This window comes from Pavona decussata, unplaced genomic scaffold, assembly GCF_977016875.1.
Source record: "Pavona decussata unplaced genomic scaffold, jaPavDecu1.1 SCAFFOLD_198, whole genome shotgun sequence".
Lineage (NCBI taxonomy): Eukaryota > Metazoa > Cnidaria > Anthozoa > Scleractinia > Agariciidae > Pavona > Pavona decussata.
Window position 1 is genome coordinate 1,750,001 of NW_028145606.1, and position 15,437 is coordinate 1,765,437.

General features: G+C 38.0%; 1 protein-coding gene across 1 annotated transcript in view; it reads left to right on the forward strand.

The window, feature by feature from the left end:
- LOC146461499 (ubiquitin C-terminal hydrolase PSMD14) overlaps nt 1-14,862 on the forward strand; it is a 20,516-nt gene extending 5,654 nt beyond the window's left edge. The window contains exons 3-13 of the mRNA XM_085086926.1: nt 3,013-3,025; nt 4,161-4,267; nt 6,002-6,072; nt 7,100-7,181; nt 7,987-8,055; nt 8,869-8,976; nt 9,391-9,465; nt 10,957-11,049; nt 11,535-11,567; nt 14,153-14,215; nt 14,710-14,862. Of these exons, the coding sequence (XP_084943052.1) occupies nt 3,013-3,025; nt 4,161-4,267; nt 6,002-6,072; nt 7,100-7,181; nt 7,987-8,055; nt 8,869-8,976; nt 9,391-9,465; nt 10,957-11,049; nt 11,535-11,567; nt 14,153-14,215; nt 14,710-14,805 (810 nt within the window). The 3' untranslated portion in view covers nt 14,806-14,862. The remainder of the gene's footprint in view (nt 1-3,012; nt 3,026-4,160; nt 4,268-6,001; nt 6,073-7,099; nt 7,182-7,986; nt 8,056-8,868; nt 8,977-9,390; nt 9,466-10,956; nt 11,050-11,534; nt 11,568-14,152; nt 14,216-14,709) is intronic.
- Nucleotides 14,863-15,437: the final 575 nt, after the last annotated feature.

Here is a 15,437-nt window from a genome sequence, read left to right on the forward strand (position 1 = left end):
GGAATTTGGGAATGTTGATTTTTGTGGAGGGAGGAAATCCAGACTTCACTACCTGGACAAAAACTCAAGGCAAGGATAAGAACCAACAACAAAATTAACCCACAGCTGGTGACAAAAATTGGAATCAAAACAGGGCCACATTTGCTGGAGAGGAGTGCTCTCACCACTAAGCTATCCCCTCTCCCCTAACTCTATGGAAAGCATGGTTATGGCCAATTATTGAAAGTAAAATAGAGGAATATAAGCCCTTTAAGCCCCAATAGGGAACAGTAATTGGACTAATTTTCTTTATTAATAGTACATACATGTACATGTATCTCTATGTGATCAAAATAATGTAAGTCATATTAGAATGAATCACTGAAGATTCTCCCAACTGGTTTTAGTAGAAATGTATTAGGGGTAGTGAGGAGAATATGCATTTTGATACTGAGAGTTAATTGGTTCAACATTATTAATAATAATTATTTAATTAGACGGTTGAGGTCACCTTATGACAAACTTACACTGTACTGGTGATCACTAATTATCCCAGAGCCCCAAATTGTTGACCAGTGTTTGCAACTTGAAGAAGTGATGTTGAGATTGAACGAACTGGTAAATTCTCCAGAGAAGTTTGGGTACTAATTTGTCCACTTTGTACAATGTGATTTGCATGATTTTTAAAGATACATGTGTAAATAGTAAATTATGCTGTACAATGCCATGCAATTGGATGTGATTTGAGGTCTATTATGTGAAATCACACCTCTGTGTAATAATGATTATTTATAATTGAACATTTAGCAAATAAATGAGTATTGTTTCTGAAAAAATGCAGAGTTTATGAAAATAATATTGTCTCAGACAAGGAGTTCATGTGAGGAAAAAAGCCACAAAATCACCTTTTGTTTTATTTCAAAGCTGGGCTTCTTATGATTATTACAGTACCGCTTGGAACTATTGACCCATTTACCTCGTCGATGCCGCATAGCCTACTCGCAGCTTTCTGCAGTAGCATGTTTTTTTGCCTAGGTTTAAGGTTGCAGTCAGGCTCCGAAGTTGCTGCGGGAAAGTTTACCTAGGTAAAACCTAGGTAATGAAAAGCCATGGTAGAGTTTGAATAGGCTTTAGTTTTCTTTGTGTTTTGGCTCGTCAACTTGTGATTGCAAAATCATACCAAAGAACATTAACTAGGAAGAACGATTATGTGTGAAACACTTACGATTTTTATTACAAAATCATACCAAAGAACATTAACTAGGAAGAATGATTATGTGTGATACACTTACCATTTTCGGCCTTTGAACCATTTGAAGAAAATGACAATCCGTTTTCGAGTATCCCGGCAACCACGTTTGAAAAATCCTCTAAGAAAGATTCTGATTATCTCAAAACTCTTGAAGACTTCATGACCTCCCCGGACCATGCACATATTCACTATCGAAGCTTTGAAGAGTGCAGGTTTGCCCAACAAAAAACAAGCAAACTTGAATTTTCGGCACAGCCTGTGGAGTTCTATTTGCCGGATCTTTTAAAATCATTTATAAATTGGAAAGAAAACAAATAATATTTTGGCATCTTTTGTGTCACTCAGTGCCCAAATAATTGCAATATTCCAACACATTGCACTCCTGACGTGACAAGAAGTTTGATGCAACACAGCAGCGTTCCAGAATTTAGTCCACGGGTTACTTAGCAATTTTCCAAATTATTTCAATTTTAAGTTAGAAGAAGCAAAAGAAAAAAAAACTGACCTATAAAATTAACGGATTATAAAACATAGGTCAACTTTAACTATTAAGGTATGTTCGCACGTGGCCATGTTAACTTGACACCCTCGTGTCGGCTTCACAAATTTTGTCGCTTGTGTTTACAGTCCATTTTAAACCTCTTTCTTTTAAAATGAACTTGGAACTGCAACAAGAATAGTATTTCCTCTCAATATCTGATTTTTAGATATTTTTAGCAGCCATTTGGTTGGACACATATAAAAAAAGCTGTCAAATCAGAAGCGTTGGTGAACTCCCACAAGTGCAAAACAAACATCAAACTTGCTCCTATGCAAATTACTGTTGAATGTTTGATACAAGATGTTTTCCCTGTGTCACTTGTATTGAAATGAACAAATTAAGAAAACTAAATACCAAAGACTGATTTTGTTGTGATAATTCAGCGAATGCCTCTCTCTTTCGTAAAGTTACACTGAGTGTTTTGAAAAGCATGCAAGCTTAAATCAACGTACACACATTTTACTGCATAGTTAACATACCCTTGGAGATAACAAGCTTCTTTGTAGTGTTGGATTGTTACTTACTTTTATTAACTCTGAAAAGACTGAATACAAATGTTCACCAAGTCAAAGATTCAGGATTTTAATGTTTGAATACGCGAATTGCCCAACGCTTTGTTGACTTGAAATTGCTCCTTCGATTAAGCACTGATTCTTCTTCGCACCTCGAACACTTGCAGTACAAATGTCTTCACACATGCTAACACTTATCTTAGAAATGCAATCAGTTTCCATTGTTCTTTCCCGCGGCATACCTTGTCTTTTTACCAACGGCAGATTTTCCACGGCAAACTGCACCTCATCTTGCCGGCGGGACGACATTGTTTTCACCTTAAGTTTTTAAAGGTGGATAGCGGCCACTACCCGCGGCAAAGACGAGGTATGGCCTAGTCCCAATGGGTCAATAGTTCCAGGTGGTACTTTAAGCTTAGAAACAGACATGATTTTGAGAAGTTGACCTACTCTATGAACTGTTTATCAGCTGGTGTTAATGAGTGAATTTATTGTGTGAAATTCTGAGGTGCATGGCCATTATTGTTCATGAATGTCATCTGACTACAACTAACATACATGTAGTAAACATAATTACTATCTAATGGTAATTGCAGTACATGTTAATGAATCAATGGGTGGTAGTTTAGTCTAGAAACCGTTGTCATATTTCATCACTACCCATCCTCATATTTTCATTTTTATTTGTTTTCTTTCCATATCATTTCCTCTCTGGTGTTCATGAGAAGATGTTAAAGCATGGTAAGTCTTACCTTGCATAAATGTATTACTATTAAATTAAATAACATTATTGTTTACATGTATTTTCTTGAAAAATACCCTGGAGCAAAGAGGCAGTTCATGTACAATATGTGACCATGAATGGGAAAGTGTACACTAACGCTCTTCTGTTAAAACGGTTTAAAAATCAGTTTTAATTGGATACTAAACAGCTTCCTCAGGCGTTTAAACGCTTTCCACAACCGTTTAAACAGATAGCTTAGAGTGTTAAACGGTTGACCAAAGTTCAAAAATGGATAGTAAAAGTATTAAATACTTGCTATTACAGTTTAAATACATTAGATAGCTCAGATCATTCAGTGGTTGACTAAAGTATATAGAAATCAATTGAAGTAAATTGTCAGCCAGTGGTGTTGGTTGGTAAAAGGTTCAAGGTATAGAAGGAAGTCTAAACATTGTGTGTAGTGTGTTTGTGGCCTCACCCATTTAGAATGAAGAATTACATTAATTTTTTGCGTGTTACGTGTTTGTGGCCTCATGCTTTCAGAACCAACATTATATATTGACTGCTATTAACATGTCAGATAGACTTGAGCTGTTTTGGGTCATCATGATCTAAGATGGATTGTCATGATCCATCAAAATTGTCATGAACCTTCTGTAGCTTTGCATGCTAACTTCCATTAAGTTAAACTCATATTCATTTCCTTTTTGAATATCGCGACCTGACTTCCGGTAAGTCAGGTCGACATAACAAATAGATGATCTGACTCAGGTTTTATTGAGCATGGGTGAGATTAAAGAGTTTAATTTACTCCATTTTGGGACCATTGAAGTATCAGGCCTTAAAGATCAAGCAAATATAAAGATCAGCTGCTAGTCTTAAGCAGAGGTCTCAAGGGTATGCAAACTTGATTTGAATTACAGGTGTACTATTGGTTTCTATTTATGCAATTCATGATTTTAATTTATTATATGTTATTTATTGTTGGTAGTTTCTGAATTATTGTTGATACATTTAATTTTGTATCTTACACCAGGTTGTTTAGAAAGTTAGGTGTCCCCTATTAGCAGAGGGGACTCTGCTAATAGGGGATTTCAATTGGCACGTTAATAAAGTCATCATTATTATTATTCCCTTGGTGTGAATTTTCAGGCCGAGCAGGAGTTCCTATGGAAGTAATGGGTTTAATGTTAGGGGAGTTTGTGGATGACTACACTGTACGAGTCATTGATGTGTTTGCAATGCCTCAAAGTGGGACGGTGAGTTTGCTACCATTTGCTAGACTGTAAGTAATGACGATTATAATCATTGTTTTACTTTGAAGATTCATTGTAGTAGCCTACCTGCTGCTACCCAAGAATATTTGCACAGTTTATGAATATGCTGGAAAAAAACAAATCTAAGCAAAGAAATTATTGGAATCCAGAAAGAAAATTGGGGGTAGCCACACCTTTTTCAGAGATAATTAAGTAACATTTAGTACATGCAATTCTAAAAAGCTTCAAACTAAAAATGCATGGGTACTTCCCTCTTTTTTTTTTTGGATTTCAATGACACTTGCTAAGATCTTGATCTTTTCCTGCATAGCCATAAAACATGCAAATAATTATTTAAAGGAAAATACAGGGAGATGTAAACAATCAACCATAAGAGGACACAGATAAAATCTGAGCCCCAGATGGGATTCGAACCCACGACCCTCGGTGTTCTAAATAATTATTTATCTTTGAATTAGAAGTCACCATCCAAAAGAAATCAGAGTTTCTCAAACTATCTTGGAATATACAGAACGTACTAACATGTATACACAGTGGGCGCTTTCCATTCGACCAAAAATTCTGGAAATTCCGGGTTTGGGAGTGTATGGAACAGACATTTTCCGGAATTTCATTCCGAAATTTTGGGTGTACCTCGCGAGGTTGGCCTAAAATTCCGGAAAATCAGAATAACCGGAAAATTCCGTTCCATTCTACCATTCCTGCTCGCGCCCAGTTTCTCAGAGCCCGAAAATCGAGGAAAATAGAGAGGTATCGTGCCCTCAAAGTAGTCGCGGACTCGGTTTACAGTCAACCCAGGTCACGCGTGAATAGTATTTCCAGGAATGAAATGAACATTCGAATTTCTCTTTGTAATGTCCGACCTGTGAATGGAATGTTGGACATTTCTCTGGATATCGTTCCGAAAAAGATGCATTAACTGAAAAAAAGATTCAAAATACTTGGGAAACAATTGTTATTTTTGAAATATTCAATTTTGCAATGTAAAGAAAAATTCATAGCTTTATACCGTCAATAAGCTAGGGAAATTTATACGGGAACTCTGCAATCTCGTTGACGATTTTCAAAACTGACATGTAAATTTCAAAACTCCGTGCAAATTTCAAAAATGTCGTTCACGCGTGACCTGGGTTGACTGTAAACGGAGTCCGCGACTACACTGAACAGCGTTATGTCATCGTCCTTGTCCAATACTTCGCTTATTTCAACTTCATAGTCGTCGAGCAACTCTAAAGCAAGTAAAATAGACAAAGAGTCCGCCATTTTTTGATCCCCCTGTTTATTTGACATTTTCGCGTGAAAATTGGTACGTGATGGACTGGGACGGCTTGGTTCAAACCAACCGGAAAATACTGTTCCATTCATCACATGGAATACTCGAAATTTCATTCCGGAATTTTTGGTCGAATGGAAAGCGCCCAGTAGCAAATGGGCACACCGTCCGTAAAATTAATGATGACTTGCTTTGGCTCTCATTACTGATGTCTCATGACCTTACAAGTGATCTTTGATTATTACATCTTAGCATCTTTAAAGCAATGCAGTGACTGCTCTCTAACCATTAGGAAAAGTGTTATTGCTTGTGGGATGACGAAGAACAAACTGTCAGTTTATTATGGCAAAGTGCTGCTGTCATGTGTTCAAATGAGTTTGTAAATCCATGTTGGCAAAACCATTATTCTAACCATTTGCTTTTCTGGCTTTATTTTGTAACAGGGTGTGAGTGTTGAAGCCGTAGATCCTGTGTTCCAAGCCAAGATGTTGGACATGTTAAAACAAACTGGAAGGTACTTTTCTTAACGTTCATGTATGACGGCATTTCAGATAAGGGAGGTGTCTGACAGGTCAATGACCTGTTAAAGCTGGCCACCAACCTGACAAAGAAATGGTTAACTTGAGATTATGATTAGAAAGTCACACCAAGAAAATTTATTGACCTGTTAAAGTTTGTTCTTCAGGGCTGTTGTGAAGTTTTTGGTCACGTTTTTTTCTGTAATTTGTAGTATTAATTCTTATTCGTTTTAAAACAACATTTTCTCAAAAAGGATTTTACAAGTCTAGCCAACACATCTACATGTGTTCTCATGTATATAAATGCTTGAATTGCTACTGCAATGACATTACAATAAACGTTACTGCAAAAATGGGTTCCATATTAGTATTCTTTCGTTTGCATTCAAATTAGCCCTTCTTGTCTTGTTCAAGGTAAAATATTCTTTTGATTTTTCAGCCTTAGAACGAGGTACAATCAAATATAAGAAGGGCTATTTTGAATAACTATTTTTTGGAATGTTAGGTCTACATGTATGTGAATGGTAGAGAAATAAATACAGAGTAAATCTATGGGTTTCTCTAATACAGTGGCTACAGAGTGAATTAAGCAACTTCTGCCATTCTTTGAATGTTATCGTGTTACTGTCTCATTTCCTGCTTGCATGTCAAATTTTCCAAAACATAAGGTCTGTTTCGTGTAAAATTTCAACAAAGCCTCATGTTGTGTTGAGCTTCACACCCTTAAACAATTTTTTGCTTTGCACATAAGGACCTGTTCAGACTTAAGGTGCCTGACAGTGCCAAATCCTTGTGCCCCAGGCATTGAAAAGGGCGTTGTTCAGATTCTATGTTGCCCAAGGAGAAGTTGTGTTCTTTGTCGTCAATTTAGTGCCCACCATTTTGGTTACTGTAGGGAGGTATGAGGGGAAAGCATGGGAACTGGATTTCCCTAAATTTCAAGGTTGGTATGAAAAACAAAATCTCTCTGCCTCTTCACTGGGGATTGAAATGATGATCATAATAATTTATTTGTTTTTCAAGGCCAGAAATGGTTGTTGGTTGGTACCATTCCCATCCTGGATTTGGCTGTTGGCTTTCTGGTGTTGATATCAACACCCAACAGGTCAGTGTACATTTATTTTCCTTGCTCTTAAATTTGTTACCAATCAGGATAAATGCTGAATAATAATTATTCTGTCATTAAGAGGCGGGGGCCGGGGATTTCCCCCGGTTACTAAAAATGTGGCCCCCGGCTATTTTCATAGGAAAATAGAAGAAAAATAGAACCAAAAGAAATTCCTAGCTGTCTGATTCCCTGCCTACTTGTTGTATTTATCCAGCAACTTGAAATCTTAGTGACAGCCCTGTTAAATACTAATAATAATAATAATAATAATAATAATAATAATAATAATAACAATAATAATAATAATAATAATAATAATAATAATAATAATAATAAACACTTGCATTAGTTCACTATTAACTGTTTAAGCTCTAACAGTGATCAGCATCAAATTTCTCCTTGTAATAATATCAATGCTTATTCAACCTCTGAGGTCATGAGAATTAAGGACTTTCTCGATATTTTAATAACTTCTCCCCAGTGCTTTTATAAGAAAGGTATGGGGACAAGATAGGAGTATTTGCTATTTGTTATTAGGGGTTAAAGGGTTAATAATCCTGTTTCTTTTCTCTGTTTTATCGTAAAATTGCACTGTAAGAATTTAACAGTCAAAACTCTGCTCAGTTGGACAACAGAAAACTGAGAAAAAGCAACAAAAATGAATAAAAGAAAAGCAAATAAACAAACAAACAAACAAACAGGAGGAGATGGCTAACGAACAACTGTCGATAGGTGCTACATGTTAGTTGCAATAATGTGTCCGGGTTTCTGATGTTGTTGTTTTCATTTTTTATATTTTCAGAGCTTTGAAGCACTGTCTGAGAGAGCTGTGGCTGTTGTTGTAGACCCTATACAGAGTGTTAAAGGAAAGGTATGAACTAGCAACTGAAACTACAGTGTAAAGCCGCTACTACCTTCGAGTGGTGCAATATGGATCTACCTTCAACAAGAGCAAACGAATTGCTTATTTGTTTTCATTTGAGTGAATTCTTTTAAGGCTATGAAATAGAGGTACGCTCAGGTCATCGTCTCAAAGACTTTTGGCAGTCCAAAGTGCTCGTCTAAAATCGTATGGAAAGCATTCCTTAGAGGTAGCTGGACCGAAACTGGGCCAGGGGAACACTATACCTTTGGATTTAAGACTTTGCAGTTCCAAAGACACTTTCGAAAACCGTTTGAAAACTTACCTTTTTGAAACGGCTTTTGAATAGTGGTTTTTGTATTTAAGAAAAGCCTTTTTTTTTTTTAAGATAGTTTAGTTTTTAACTTAATATTCCAAATCTGCTTTTTAGCATTATTCATTGTAAAGCGCCATGAACAGTTATTGACTTGGGGCTGTATAAGTACATATATTGTTCTATAAATTGTTATATATGAAATCAAGAAACAATAAGAGGACAGAGAGGGAGACCCTCAGTTTAGCCGTTGGGATACGTGCCGATTCGCTTGTTATTTTTAGACGTCGTGAAAGCGGAAGTCTGTTTCCCGAGACGTCCGCAAACGTTTCGAGAAACTGACTTCCGTTAAGGCGATTTCTAAATGAGAAATTCACATATCCCAGCCAACGCCCTTAGTTTCCATCTCTGTCCTTTTATTTATTGATTGATTGATTGATTTTTTTATGAAATATACACACAACTGCGGAAGTCTCTCATTTATATATTTTTTGTTTTGCTGTTTGTAGGTGGTTATCGATGCTTTCCGTCTCATCAACCCGAACATGATGGTACTTGGCCAGGAATCACGGCAAACGACTTCCAATCTGGGACATCTACAAAAGCCCTCGATACAGGTGAACAATAAGGGATGAGGGTGTCCGTTTGTTTCGCTACAAAAGGGAGTTTAAGAAACCACGATGGCAACACCAACGTCATTTGAAAATATTGCTTCGCGTTACTTGTACAACTTGTCGATTATTCCAATTCGTTTAACTGGTTTAATGTGGCCGAACTATCCTGTAGTTTTTTACGGGTTAGCTGCAAGGAAAGCGCTTGTGGCATAATAGACCAATGGAAGTATCTTAATTCCCCTAGGGATGTTAGAGCACGTGGAACACACGGGCGCGCGCAAAACGCAAGGAATGAAGTTGCAGTCCTTATGTATGTACTCAGCGATGCGTGACACGTTCCCGCTCCTCGCGCGCGAATCGCTTGCTACACTGTGGCACGTAGGCGCGTATAATAATTAATTTTTCCTCCATTTGTAGGCGCTGATTCATGGCCTAAACAGACACTACTACTCCATCTCCATCAACTACAAGAAGAACGAACTCGAACAAAAGGTTTGAGTGTTTTCTATTTTTTAATCAAAACTATTACAAAATTCTCGAATATGATTTGCTACCAGCAGCGATGATTTGAGCGTTGAAAGGACAGTGTAGGCGTCATGCCTAAGCAATTGGACAGCACACGCCCATTTCGCGTGCTGTAATAGGACAGCTACGCTTGACCGGGGTCCATTTTCCCACGTATTTCGTAAATAAAACGGTTGTCTCTACATTCTCCCAAAACGTCTCACTAGAATTTTGTTTATTGTCATAGCCATTGGTTCTCGGATATTGTAATAAATGGTTATGATTAATTGGTAACAGGAATTTGTGTTGTCCAATTCAGTCTATAGTCATGTTCGTTAAAAAAAAAAAAAAAAATGGGTCTTCCGATCTCGTTAATCAGTCGTATGGTTACAGACCGAATTGGACTTCACCCAGTCCTATTTCCATTATAAATATGGTAGTTTTCTCTATACACTACTGACTAGGGTTTTGAACATCGTGCAAGCATTTTAGTTAAGCAAAAGAATCAATCATTCGAGAGTTTTAATGTCATTTTCCTTAAAAAATATTTTTTTAGATAAAATGAAAGCATTTTTTTATGACAAAATTGAAAGTGCTTGGAAGTCGATAAGGGATTTTGAAATTCCAACGCCAAGCTGCCAAGCATTAATAGCCTAGTAAGCGGGGCATTTTCTTAAAAGAGATAATTAAGCAACAATTATTCTAAAAGCAGTTAAATACAAAGCAATGTATGGCTTTTTTTTTTTTCTTAATATTGACGTTTTGTTATCTTTGCAAAATGCATGGTTACCCCCAATTTTCTTTTTGGATACCAAGAGCACTTGCTAATTTCTGCTTTCTCCGCATAGTTTTAAACCGCGCAAAAAATATCTCTGTATTAGTAGGCACCACCCATAGGAAACCCGAGTATCTCGAAATGTGTAGAACGTATGCGCAGTAACAAAAGTAGGCACTGTCCTTAAGTGGGGGAAGGGAAAAAGCATGATGTACAAAAGCCTACTATAGACAGTATGTACGCAATGACGCCGCCGCCATGTTGGTGTACTGCAAACAGAAGGCTTTTCATAAGCTTCTATACACCAACATGGCTGTCACGTCATTGCAATTGGAACATCTGGGGTGCTTACCATTTACGCAAACCACCCGGATGGAAATTTTCGGCATAAATACGAAAAGAATTAGGTTGTCTTAACAGAAGATGGATAACATGCAAAATGTATGAACATCAGCTGTGAATCCCAAAAGGAGTAATAAAAATGCATCACTTTGACGAGAAGCCCATAATTTCAGAAGTACTCCAAATGGAATGATGCTTACCACTTTGATTTTCCAACTGGAATTTTCGGGTTTTACCATGTAAATGGTAAGCACCCCAAGGCTTCATGTTTATCTTACTATCGATCGCTTATCTTACTGAATGGTTGAATGGCAATGATACTCCGGGGCTTGAACGATTTACTGGCATGCTCTCTTTCTCAGATGTTGCTGAATCTGCACAAGAAGACATGGATGGATGGACTTACTTTACAAGATTACGACGATCACTGCGCGCTGAACCAGAAAACAGTTAAGGTGACTATCGGCTTCCTGGAGAGATCAGATTTGGGAGAGAGTGGTGGTGGTGGTGGGAGGGGGGATGTCTGGCGCCTCATCGAGGTCCGCGCTTACCTGTAATTTCGCTCTTCAGTGCGAGGGATTTGTTAGGGGCTATGCGTCCTGTTTCCGACGATTGCTAATTAATTCCGACACGGCATTCATGTAAAACAGGCTTTAATTTAGTTTACTTTTTTTACTTTTTTTTAATAGTTAGCAGTATTTTAAATAATAGAAGATTAATCTATATACATAGTCTCTCGCAATAAGTTGTAGCTTTTATATTAAACTGTTAATGCCTGATGTATTTACCGAGTTTAAATAAAGATAATGATGATGATGATTTCGGGGGGGGGGGGGGGGTGCTGGGGAATGTCAATGATGTGCGCATAGGCAAACCAAACTTCTAAGCATTCCCCAACTTCTACATATCAGATGTAAAGGAGGTCTCGTTTTGTTTGCAGGAAATGTTGGAGCTTGTCAAGAACTACCACAAGGTCTGAATATTGTTGATGTAATTAACTGAACCTGACCTAATACCTTTTTGATGTTGGGTTTTTATTGCCTTGATCATGTCTGTTCTCAACAGTCTATCCCCATTAACATAGACACCTTACGGACCGGGGATCCGTTTCTCGGAATTGTTTAATGTCACAGAAAAGGGATTAAAGTGGCACTGTGACGGCGATACTGAGCTGCTTTGCTCAAAACTGTTCACATGATTTGCAAAGAGCCTTGTTTGTAACATGAAATTGTTCTTGTAACACCATGAAGAAAATATTGAGGTTTTTCTCCTAGGAAGAACAAACCATAACCAATTTTTAGCGACTTCTCTAAAATACACAGGAAGAACTTGAAAACATTAGTTGCTATCCACTTCCATCCCTGCCATCCGTAGTCAAGCATAATTAATAGCAGCTTGCACTAGTAGGGTTATTGTTAATAAACGCTGACCATTAATTTAAGGATTCCACTGAAACAAATACGTTTTATTGGCCATGGATAGTGACACTGCCCCTTTAAGCTCCAGCCGTCTAGATCACTTGGACATTAAATGGAACTTAACGTTAAGATCCCATCAAGACGTATTTGTGGAGCGAAAACCCCCGGGGGGAGGGGGGGAACCTCATATGAAAGGGGTAGGGATGCTCGTCGTCTCGCTAAGGGGTGTAAATTTCGGATTTTGGTCTCAGGGTGTTCTGGGAAAAACGCCATTATGGTTAGCCGTGAAGGTCTCGTTTAGGGTTGCACGCGAAAAGTGACTGTAGTTTTTTATTTGTCTGTGTTTTAAAATGGTCTCTTTTAGGGGGTCAACAAAGTTTAAGCCATGTCCAGATTGGTCTCCTTTAGGGGTTTAAGGTGATCCCATACAGCTATTTGGCGCGCGGCGACTGGGTACTAAAATGACGCGATCGCGCGCAGTTTTCTAACTGAAACAAGGACAATTTTAGCCTGAAAAGTAAGGCTATTTTAATGAGTTTTCCACGGTGAATTTTTCTGAAAATTGGCTCAATGTCAGGATTTAGCTGGTATTTGTACTCCAAAAAATCTTAGGGAGAATTATACATGGACAACTGCAATAAATGGCAAAAACGAAACTTACAGAAATTGGCCAAACGTATGTAGAGAATTTGTTTTGACCTAACGAGGAGTTAATTTGGAGTTTCCCTCTTCTTTACACAATAAAAAGGGAAATTTTATCGCGCGAAATTCGGACAAACCCATATTGAAACTAGCTAGGAGTAAAGGAATCAGATGTATCATCCGCCGGTTGCAATGGGATTTACCGGTGTTTTGGTGTTTTTAGCGAAGCATAAGGACTTAGGTACTTGAAACTATGTTTGAACCCAGATAGTTTTACAGGACTGAAAGAACCAGAACATCAAGAAAAATATAAATCACTACCAGCGAAAACTGAAGAAATGGTATAGAGCCACCTTAATTCAAAATTCCCGACGAGCATCCCTACCCCTTTCATATGGGAGTCCAGACCGAAAACCACCAAGGAGATGACAAAGATATTGACATTTTTACGGTAAAACCGATATTTTGGAAAGCGAGCCAAACAATCCCGAAATACTGTGTTTGTCAAACAATTGCCATAAACTTTGGAAATAAGGGAAAACTATGAGTATATCAACTACCGGGAATTTATTACCATGCTTTGGTTACGAGGACAGCAAGGAGTAATATCGTTATATTTTCAATGTATTTCCCCCTCTTTTTTTTTATTCGCGTATTTTTTTACAAAAGTATGGTCAAGTTAAAAAAGCATTTGCATGCTTTCTAACTAAATCAACTTTCCGTTTAATTAATTCTGTACCTGTGTCGTTTCTAGTAGGCCACTTTGGAGTTGCTTTGAGCCTCATTACGAAAGCGAGGGTAAGAGTGAAACTTAGTTTTGCTTGCAAAGGAATCAAACCTAACTTTCATAATAAAAACTATGCACGAAGCAACTCGAAAATGGCCTATTCCCTATTATTTTGTTCAGTTTTCAAGTTTCAAGTAAATAGGCCTTATCACGGTTTTCGACGCCATTTTGACGAGTAGGCAAACAGGCTCAAAATAACAGTGTTTGTATGAAAATCTGATGTCAAATAATTTTCATAAAACATTGCTTCTGAAAAATTCATGAATTGGAAACTTTTGGCACTAGGAAAACGTTTTTAGGAAAAAAATTGGAGGGATGTAGCTGTGCCAGAAAGCGTCCAGTTCAAAACACGACTGAACGCTTTCTGGCACAACTACGTACGTCCCTCCATTTTTTTTCTTAAAATCCTTTTCCTAGTGCCAAAAGTCTCCAATTCATGAATTTTTCAGAAGTGATGTTTTATGAAAATTATTTGACATCGGATTTCCATACAAACACTGTTATTTCAAGACGTGTTTGCCTACTCGTCAAAATGGCGTCGAAAACCGTGATAAGGCCTATTATTTGACACCGAGTTTCGTCTTCCTTGTGATACAAACCTGTCATTATTTCTTTTATTCTGCGCTGTGTACGGCTCACCTTTAAATTACTATTCACCCATGACGCTATCAGTTTCAAGAACTACCTAACGTTTTTCCTTTGCGTTTGTAGGCAGTCGAGGAGGAAGATACAATGACCCCAGAACAACGGGCGATAAAAAATGTTGGCAAGCAGGTACTTACTAAACAGTGACGCCATGAAATCTGCCAGGCTATGTCTTTTCATCAGGTTGAAAGACCCTTTTTTCAGAAGGATGAAATTTCATACCTGATAATGGGTACAGTTACAATCTGGACAGAATAAAAAAAAATCCCTCCCCCCTCCCCCCCCCCCCTCCCCCCCAAAAAAAACAATGGTGAATTCACGCACAAAGGAAATAGCGTCATTTTCTCATTATTCAAATGGGGGGGTGGACATGTGGTCTTAATTTTTCGTTTAATTTGTCCAAGATTGTAGCTTGTGGGCGTGAGTAAGTGTGTATCTATGAGTCCATGCGTTTTAGAATCGGTACACCCCCCCCCCCCCCCCCCTTCGCCTCTAAAAATGTTGTCAATGCAGTCTTGGAATTACGTGTGAAGTTGGAAACATCGAAAATACGTTATAAGTGGTAGGTTCTTAGTTGTGTTGGCGTGGCATAAAGTTAATTTCCGTCCGTTTTCTTTTTTTAGGATCCCAAGCGCCATCTTGAAGAGAGTGTAGAAATCTTGATGACATCAGACATTGTACAGTGCCTCGGAGCGATGCTCAACTCAGTTGTGTTTTAAGTTAAACTGCTCTTGTGTAATTTGTACAAAAGAAATAAACCAACAAATTTTCCGCAATTCTTTTAATGGTCAGTTCAATCCTCCTTCCCAGGTCCTTTCTTTCCCTCCTTGAAGGGGGGGGGGGGGGGGGGGGGGAGGTGCAGAGTTCACAGGCTCTAGTCCAGGGCCCAGTTGTTCAAAGCCCGATTAAGCTAATCCTGGGTTTACGTGAACTTCAATTCGAGTTTAATTACTAATCAAAGAAGACTCTTCAAAAAGATTTTTTCCCTCAGTTTTGACTTACCACTAGCCTAAAATTAGCTTTTGAAAACATTTTTAATGAACAACATGAAAACCGCGGTTAATTTTTAATCGTTGATTATTGTTAATCGCTTTCGAACAACCGCCTCTGAGGCAAATTTTGAAACCGCAGAAAACATGTTAAAAATAAAACCCGTCAACAGGACATAACAAAGAAGATATATATTACCGCTCGCCAAAGAGCCTGAACCGAGGACTCACGATCCTTCCGGCGGTAAAATGCAAGTCTTGCATTTCGCCGCCGTAAAGACCTTAAAGGGAAGGGTTTACGGTTCTGCGCATGTCCATGAATCAAAATACTATTTCGCCTTTGCTCGCTATGATCCAAGCCT